The sequence below is a fragment of the Pristis pectinata genome, chromosome 4 (assembly GCF_009764475.1).
Source record: "Pristis pectinata isolate sPriPec2 chromosome 4, sPriPec2.1.pri, whole genome shotgun sequence".
NCBI lineage: Eukaryota > Metazoa > Chordata > Chondrichthyes > Rhinopristiformes > Pristidae > Pristis > Pristis pectinata.
The window spans coordinates 5,963,411-5,973,388 of NC_067408.1; the positions used below are offsets into that span (position 1 = coordinate 5,963,411).

The 9,978-nt window shown below is 40.7% G+C and overlaps 1 protein-coding gene across 1 annotated transcript; it reads left to right on the forward strand.

Annotated features, from left to right (window-relative positions):
- Positions 1-1,004: 1,004 nt before the first annotated feature.
- On the forward strand, positions 1,005-7,777 carry LOC127569151 (protocadherin gamma-A6-like). Its single transcript, XM_052013534.1, has 2 exons — positions 1,005-2,949; positions 7,548-7,777. Exons 1-2 carry the CDS (start codon positions 1,005-1,007, stop codon positions 7,775-7,777), a joined length of 2,175 nt encoding a protein of 724 aa, XP_051869494.1.
- Positions 7,778-9,978: the final 2,201 nt, after the last annotated feature.

The window sequence follows — 9,978 nt, forward strand, 5'->3', positions numbered from 1 at the left end:
ATCCTGAAAAAATATTGGCCATTCTCTTAGTACCTCTCAGTCAAAATCCTGGAACTGCTTGCATAGCATCGCTTATGATGCAGCTTTACCACAAACATAGTGCTTTAATTCGAAGCATTTTTGCTGGGATGCTACTTACCTCAAATTAAGAAAGTAGAACGTTAATTGGAGAAGCCGAAGCCTAAAGTTGTTGATTTGTGGAGGTACATGGTTCATTTGTGAAAACAATCTCCCCAGGTTTTTGTTATTTCAACAAGTATAAACAATATTTCTGCTTGTTTTGCACTGAGACCCAAAATATATAGAAGAAATATCTCTGGAATTACGCATTTCATAGCAAGAAAAATATTTAATCTGAAACAATTCGAAAACCATATTGTTGCACAATCATTTTGCATAAATCTGTCAGTCGATTGAAATGCAATCCAATGCATCAGAATTTATATTCCACTGTTGCCATGTTAAACAAATACTGGCTGTTCTGGTGTCACCGCTGTAAAGATACAAGCCGAATACTTGTGTCTGCACAATATGGCAATTTACAATAAGCTAAATTTGTAAAATTGTTTCTTATATTTTCTTGTCTGAGGATTTTTGTTGCACAACTTTAAATATATTTTGAATCAGTCCAGCTTTAAGAACATTTGCTGCAGTTATTGGTTGGGACACGTTGTGTCGCTGTCTACCAATAAGGAACTGAGACGCTGCAAGAGATCTACCCACTTCTCGAGCATAAAATAAAACAGAGTAGAGGCGGAGAGAGACAGACTGTGCTTGCGTTTCTGTGTTACGGTCGAGTTCAGAAAAACCGCCGGCTGAAATTGCAATTTTTTATATCCGGGTTTAGTATTTTGGTGGAAAGTCTTTGTGTTTTTTCAACCAAAATTCGCAGCCATTCGTTTTCAGGTATTTACAATTTTTTACAACAGTCGCATTCTAGAAAAAAAATGGCGAACATAATCTGCTGCAGGACGTCTTTTATTTTCCTGCTCTGGGCGTCGGGTATGGTTGCGGGACAGATTCGCTACTCGATTCCCGAGGAGCTTGAGCGTGGGGCCTTTGTTGGGAATGTTGCTGAAGATTTAAGACTAAATATAGGGGAATTATCAACCCGAAGGTGTCGTCTTGTCTCCGATGACAGAATGCAATTAATTGAGGTTAATCGGGAAAATGGCAATTTATTTGTTAATGGGAGAATCGACAGGGAACAGCTCTGCAGACACAGCTTCTCTTGCTCTCTTTCGTTCCAAATAGCGCTTGATGATCCTCAGGAAATGCATCGCGTTCAGCTGGAGATAAATGATGTAAATGACAATTCACCTACTTTTGCAAAAGGCGAATATGCTTTCCGGATTATAGAGGTAATTGCGCCCGGGGCACGTTTTCCTCTCGAGAGTGCACACGACCCAGACGTGGGCACAAATAGAATCAACACATACCAGATCAGTCCAAATGAGCACTTCGTTCTCAAAATGCAAACAAGTCGAGATGGGAGTAAAGTTGCTGAGCTGATATTAGAGAAACAGTTAGACCGTGAGCAACAGTCAGTGATTCACCTCGTACTGACAGCGATTGATGGAGGTACTCCTCAAAGATCTGGCACAGCTCGGATCACGGTCACTGTTATGGACTCAAATGATAACGCGCCTGTATTTGATCACGAGGTATACAAGGTCAATGTACCCGAAAATGCACCCAAGGGAATGTTAGTGACGAAGGTACATGCCCATGACATAGATGATGGCACCAATGCCCAGCTGACATATTCCTTTACTCGCCACACTTCACAAACGGCTCGAGAGTTGTTTAAATTGGAACCGGAAACAGGAGAGATCAGAGTTGAAGGTGTTCTGGACTTCGAAGAATCAGATGCATATGAACTTTATGTAGAAGCTGTGGATAAAGGTACATATCCAATGATCGGACATGCCAAAGTTATGGTGGAGCTAATTGATATGAATGATAACAGCCCTGAGATTGAGATTACGTCAATATCCAGGACCGTCCCTGAAGATGCACCGATTGGGACAGTGATAGCTGGAATTAGCGTAAGAGATGCCGACTCGGACGGAAATGAACAAATTCAGTGTGAGGTTGATGGGAGTATACTATTTAAGCTACAAAAGACTTCAAGAGATAATTATAAATTAGTAACAAACGGTCCTTTGGATCGGGAATTTATTGCACTGTACAACATAACCATTTCCGCCCGGGACAGAGGTTCTTCTCCTCTTGTGACAAATAGAAATATTTTGGTTTCAATTTCTGATGTAAATGACAATGCGCCAAAGTTTACACATTCCTCATACAACGTGTTTGTGTCAGAGAACAATGTCCCTGGTGTTTCCATATTTGCGGTTACAGCTTTGGATCCAGATATTGATCAGAATGGCAAAGTGTCTTATTCGCTGCTGGAATATCGGACAAAAGATGTTCCACTGCATCATTTTATTATGATTAATTCAAAGAGTGGCAATATACATGCATTACGTTCTTTTGATTACGAACAGCTGAAGAATTTCCAGATCATTGTTCAAGGTCAGGATGCTGGATCCCCTTCCCTGAGCAGTACTGCCACCGTTAATGTAATAATTCTGGACCAAAACGACAATGCTCCGATCATTATTTCACCATTAGCATGGAACAGATCATCAGCCTTGGAGATTTCCCATCACTCTTTATATCCAGGGTATCTGGTTGCTAAAGTAATCGCAACTGACGCCGATTCTGGCCAGAACATGCGGCTTTCCTATCAGCTGTTGCAGTCCACTGATCCTGGTCTGTTTACTGTGGGGCTTCTCTCCGGAGAAATCAGAGCAACCCGAAGCTTTAAGGATCAGGACAGTAGGGCACAAAATGTTGTCGTCATGGTAAAGGACCATGGACAGCCGAGTCTCTCCAGCACGACTACCATCTTCTTTTCTATCGTGACGAACGTCACTGATTTAGGTAGTCATTCAGCCCAAGGTCACCAATCTAGAAACGTTTTGCAATTTTCGAACTGGAATGGGTATTTAATCATCATTTTTGGATCAACGTCCATTTTATTTCTTGCCATCATTACTTTTCTGGTGGTACTGAAGTGTAACCAGGGCAGAAATTCATTTCTTTACTCTTTGTGCAGACGGGGTGATACAAACGATGTCTTTCAAAAGAGAGCTATGAAAAGAGAGTTTTCAAACTATTGTGAAGGTAGTCAGACCCTTCCCATTTCGGAGGCATATCACTATACTGTTTGCTTATCTCCCGAATCATCTAAAAGTGATTTTTTGTTTCTAAAACCTTGCGATACACCCTTGCCTCTCAATAATTTGAATGTCAGTGACGCTTGCGCAAGAATATAACAGACATTTAATTTAACACTGGGAGCAATGTGTCAAAATTTACTGCAGTTCGTGGACTTTCGTTGTTCATTGTCATTATGTTCTTCTATGCGCATAATACCTTCTCACATAAGTATAGACAGTAAAATTGATTCTTATTTGCTATATGTTAGTGCCCTAGCCGTTGTAGAATATAATATTGTTCTCATAAATGCTTGGCTGCTTAATAGTGTTTATGTTTTGCGAACTTCTTTCTTATTCTGAGCCACAGTTTATTTCAATATTCTCACCTGTAGCCAATGATAATGTTGAAACATTTCGTTCCGCATAGAGCCATGGGGAAAAACATGTTAATTACTGAGGATATCAGATTTCGAAAGTATGCAACTGTCAGATAAAAACGCCAATGACTGGAAGGATGGACATAATTCTAGAATTATAACGGACGGAATATAAATGATTGGAATTGAGAAAATAAAACAACGAATTAGATTTTGGATAACCGCGACGTAAAATATAAACGATTCCGAATTTCGCAATACAATTATTACACGAATACGAGAAAAAGACTATTTATAGAAGTTAACCTGTGAAGGTAAAATGCCGCACGTAATCATATTTAGTTTTATGATTAAACATTAACTTCATCGTATGACCTCTTGGAATGCATTTGCATTTTTAAACTTGCCTACGCGGTCCAATTGGAAATAGAAATATGTATCTCAATGTGATCAGAGAATAAAGGGGTTTTACATAAAGGGTGGCGCCATTCTTTCCCAATGTTAGCTGGATGATATTCTGGACCATTGTTGCAGAGACGGGAATTCGAATTTCACTATTTGTTTTTAATAATTTAAATATAGTTATGTAAATACAGAATAAAATTTTAGTATCAGTAATATTAAATGGATTGTCTTCAAAGATTATTTTGATCAGCAGCATGTGTCACTTGCAGCATCCTGCCAGACTTGGATAACTGTTCTTAATGTACCTTCAGACTAATTTAATTAGTTTTCCATTAAACTTTCACGAGTTCAGAGCTGTTAGGGATTGTTATGTTGGACATTATATAGGAGTTATTGAGGTAGCAGTCAGTGTTAAACACCAGATTGTCTTCAAACTATTTCTAAGTAATTAGAAGCTGCAGTCAATCAGAGGCCAGTGTCTGCAAAGACTGCGGGCTCCGGATTCAAAGCTGGAGATCTACTAAGACATATGTTTTGGAGAATGAATGTATTTCTATTGACTCTTTTACGCAGGTACTTTGTTAAATAATGTAATATCTAGCAGTAACTTGAGGGCACTGAAACCAAACATTTGGCGCGGGACATCCTGAGTGTTGTACCAATTTAAATGACACAGCGGAATCAATAGACATCCATATTCATCGGGCAACATTGAATCCTCCAGGATGATATCAAGGAAGAGGTCCAGGATGTCCATCTTGCCACTTAACACATGGTCATAGATATATTTCTTCTGTCAGTCAGAATTAGTAGAGTGTTACGGGTCAGGGAAGTCTCGATTCCAGGCAAAGATGATTGAATATTCGGAGGTGTTTTGTTTTCATTTAAGGTGTTATTCCATGGTAAATACTGCGGGACCACTAATCTATACACACACACACACACACACACACACACACACACGTCAAGCAAACAATGCAATTGTAACTACTGAAATTAAATTTACGTTTAAGTAGTTTGAGCTCCTGAAGATTCGTCCGACAGTTTCTTCTGGGAGTTTATACCGAGTTTGTGTCTCAGAATATTATTGAACCAGGCCTTCTCGTCAAGTTTGATCATAGTGAATCAGGACCGTTAACATTTACATCTCCCGCCTCAGTCTGGCTCCTTCAAAGTCATGACAACGGCCATGAGGAATGGCGAATAAATACAGTCTTTGAGAGTGACGACAACGTTCGTTCTATGAATAAAAACAATCACAAATGCACTGTAGGTACTCTCCAACATAACTTCGACAGAATATGACGATTCTACCATTTTCATTACCAAGGCTAAATGATCAAGTGCAAAGGAATTACGCCACCGACATATTGTCACAGATATGCTGATGACTTGTAAAAGTTATTGTCCTTCCATTATAGTCGCTGAGCATAAATTCAAGAACTCATTAATTAACAGTATTTTGAGAGTACGTTTTCACCTTGTCGTTCTTCAAGAATGCCAAAGCACTGCTGTCTCAAGGGCACTTAGGAATGCCCTTTTAAAAGTAAGACGCCCGTGGATAGTCTTAAGAGTTCTCACAAAGCCCCAGACCCAGAAACTATAGTTCTTTTATTAAAGTGTTGACGGTGCATACCCAGAGTATTTACAAAAACCTCATGCCTTGAACTATTCTGTCGGGTTGTAGATTACGTAGACGATATGTGAAGTTCCTTTCCTCCAGTGTGCATTTAGCCTCACCCTAGTATTAGAGGAGGCTGAAGACAGACAGGTAGGTATGGGACTGAGGAGGGGAATTAAAATAGACTGCAACCGGGAGCAGACGCTCGGCAAAGCTAGAAGAACAGCAGTTCATACACTGCAACCCAAATCCATGAACATTGACTTCGTTAATTTCAGGTGACCTGCTCCCCCTCTGTACTTTTAACTCTCTCTAATCTACCAGGTCCTCTGACACATACCCAGCCCACCCTTTCCAGTTTATTGACAACAGCTCTGCCTTAAATACTATAATTCCAAGCAAACGTCACCAAACTCCGAGACCTCGAACTCAAGGCCTCCCGCTGTAACTGGATCCTTGACTTTCTAACAAACAGACCACAATCAGTGAGGATAGGCAGCAATATCTCCAGCACGATTATTGTCAACAATGGTGCCACACAAGGCTGCGTCCTCAGCCCTATACTCTACTCCCGAAACACTCATGACTGTGTGGCCAGATTCTGCTACAACTCCATCTACCAGTTTGCAGATTATACCATTGTCATAGGTCCTATCTCCAACAGCGATGAGTCGGAGTACAAGAATGAAATAGAGAGCTTAGTGGAATGGTGTTATGACAACAACCTTTCCCTCAATGTCAACAAAAAAAAAGAGCTGGTTATTGACTTTAGGAAAGGAGGAGCTCTACATGCACCTGTCTGCATCAACGGTACTGAGGTCGAGAGGGTTTAGAGCTTCCAGTTCCTGGGAGTGAAAATCACCAGCAGCCTGTCCTGGTCAAATCACGTAGATGCCACGTCCAAGAATGCTCACCAGCGCCTTTACTTCCTCAGGAGGCTAAAGAAATTAGGTTTGTCCCCTTGATACTCACCAACTTTTATCGATGCACCATAGAAAGCATTCTATCTGTATGTATCACAGCTGGGTACAGCAACTGCTCTGCCCAGGACCGCAACAGACTGCAGAGAGTTGTGGACACCGCCCAGCGCGTCACGGACACCAACCTCCCCTCCTTGGATTCTCTCTTTATCTCTTGCTGCCTTGGTAAAGCAGCCAGCATAATCAAAAACCACACTCACCCGGATCATTCTCTATTCTCTCCTCTTCATCAGGTAGAAGATACAGGAGCCTGACGGCATGTGCCACCAGACAAGGACAACTTCTACCCCAGTGATAAGACCATTGAACCGTTCCCTTTTCCGATAAGATGGACTCTGACCTCACGATCTACCTTGTTGTGACCTTGCACCTTATTGCACTACACTTTCTCTGTAGCTGTGACTCTTTGCCCTGTAATGTTATTGTTTTTACCTGTACTACCTCAATGCACTCTGTACTAACTCAATGTAACTGCACTCTGTAATGAATTGACCTGTACAATCAGTATGCAAGACAAGTTTTTCACTGTATCTCTGTACAAGTGACAATTATAAACCAATATCAATACCAATGATAACTAGGTCCTAAATTAATCTGAGCAAAAGTCAGGAGGAGAAAGTGTACGATGACATTCATCTAGGGGCTAAAGCAGAGAACATATTGTAACAATGATTCCCCCATTTTAGCAGACAAATAGCGTTTAAGGGGGGGATGACACAACTTAACTCCGAAACTTCTGTCCCAGCTGCAGAGATAGGAAAAGCAGGAATAACGCGGTGAAGTCGCAACATCGCCTTGGAATTTACCCAGGCACGATTATCTCCGTTTCAGCAAGTTATATCGGAAATACGCAGCCCGTACAAGTACATCTCAACATATCTTCGGAGCAGAGAGTGCATACGGACAACTTGGTATGCATTTGTGACTTCTGGTGCAGGTAGAAATTGGCCAAGCCCATATTGGCTTGATGATGCATCAGTTTCAGTTCATCGGTATTTAGTTGGTCAACCACTTTTTCATCACAGTGGATTCAAAGGATCCTTGGCGAAGTTGTCATGTGTCATTTTGAGGGAGTCGGCTCCGCTCTGTGACTTTACTTCAAACCGCAACTGCCAATCGGCATTTTACGGCAAAACCGACTACGATTCAGACTACAATGTTTTCTGAACCCCACTCAGTGTAGGGTCTACCTAAATGTCCCGCTTCACCTCACCGTCTGTATCAATTCATCCAAAAACAGAATCACACGGTATTATCGACTTTCAATCCACATAACATAATAATCTTCAATAACATTACGAATCATTTTCAATCCATTTTGTTTGGCTTCGACCAATGCTCTTACCTTGCGCTTCGCCAATAGATTTTGGAGGAGACAATATGAAAAGATGTGCAACGCTGCCGACTGCATCCATTTCTTTTAACTACAACGAACATATTCTTTCACCCTCTGCATCTCCAAAATCCGAAGAGACTGTAATTGGCATGCAAGGAGGAGTAGCAGCTCAAGGCATATCATTACATTCTGTGGTGTCAATGTTACTTTGTTCTCTCAGCGTCCATGGACGGAGTTTCAATGCAGGTACACTTGATTGTTACCAATCTAGTACCGTTCTTAGTGAACTTGTGCCACTCATTTTGGAAAGAGAGCAAATAACAGCGACTGTCTGTGTGTGTGTGTGTGTGTGTGAGAGAGAGAGAGAGAGAGAGAGAGAGAGAAAGAGAGAGAGGGGGAGAGAGAGAAACGTTAAACAAAAGGTGTTTATCTGAAACCGCACAGAGTAATGCAAATTTTGGAAATTTACAGTGCCTTGGTGTGACTCCATCTGGGCTAATGCCTTCTGGTTCGTCTTCATATTTATAGCAAGTTTACTCCGATGATTGTTGGGATGCTGGATGGAGTTGACATATGGAGTATAGTTTAGCAAGTTGGGTCTATACAAATAGAGTACAGACGAATGAGATGCGATAATTCTTAAACATGTAAGATTTTCAGTGGAAAGGCAGGCCGTTGCAGGGACATACAGAAATAAGGCCATATCTCCAGAACAAATGTGTATTCCAGGAGGAGATGAGGAGGAATTTCTTCTCTGAGAAGGTCACATATCTTTGGAATTCTCTGTCCCAGTGTTCTATGGAGACTAAGTGATTCAATATTTTTAAGGTGGAGGTTGATAGAGATTTATGCTGCAAGAAATAAAGCTTGAAAGCCATGGAGTGGTTGGTTGGCCTATTCCTTCATTTTATTTTTGTCTTATTATTGTTTGGGTAATACGCCAGCCATAGATGATTACATTGAAACTTCTTGGACCTCCGAGACACGAATGTTGAAATTGATTAATGTCCTTGATTGCTTTAGCTCTCTTCGTGGGTATAATCTATCTCCTACACTCCACCTCGTTAACCAATATCTCCAGAATATTTTGGAGAATCCACAGCGTATAATCCTTCAGTGGTCCGACATATCCTACTGCAGTTTTTTCCAAGTTGTGAAATTAAGCCAGTATTATTTTCTTCTGGCCTCAATTCAATTATGGCCGCTTCGTTTCATTATCATCAAAGACTGTTGTATGGCGTACCTTTTTAATGTGTGTTACTTTGTCAGCAACAAAAATATATGAACTTTATCAAACATGAAAGTAAGCGATTCAAAGTAGCAGCCATTCCTTTGTCAGCGGAACTTTCGGGAAGGGAAATGTGAGAAATGAGAGCGCAATTCAATACTGCCTTATCGATCTGTTCAGAATTTTCCTGGTGTCCTTGCTTATCTATTCCCGGTGATGTAAATTCAAAACATTTTGAATATTGTTTCAGCAACATTGGCCAAAGCAATATAATCTTGTCTGCTACCTGTCATTTGTTTGCAGACATGTATCAAACATGAAACATGAAAAATAATGTTAGAATCCCTGAGGAGCTACGATATGTCCATTAACCACAACCCGCATGAAACCTTGGTATCGGCCAAGTTTAAGGATTTATGCTCCACCTTGTACTTGACCGGATGTATCTGGAGATCGAAATGGAATTGCTAATGAAACGCTAATTCAACATCTAATTAGCGATATCAACTACCCGTGGCCATATCGTGTCTTTGTATTTAAATGTGCATGTATTTTGTTTGATTCAGTTTGTTGAAGTCCGAACCAAAACAGTAAAATCATCAGCGCTTTCAAATCCCATGTTTGAGAGGAAGGTATTTCTATGGCAAACAGGTATACAATAATGAATCTGATGCATATTGGCGTCATCACTAGTTAGTGCTATTCATCAACTGGAAGGACAAAATTGCAAAGGTGATGGACTGGCAAGAAAGAAAGTGTAAACTGCGTGCCATACACGTTTTTCGGATGAATATATTGTAGCGG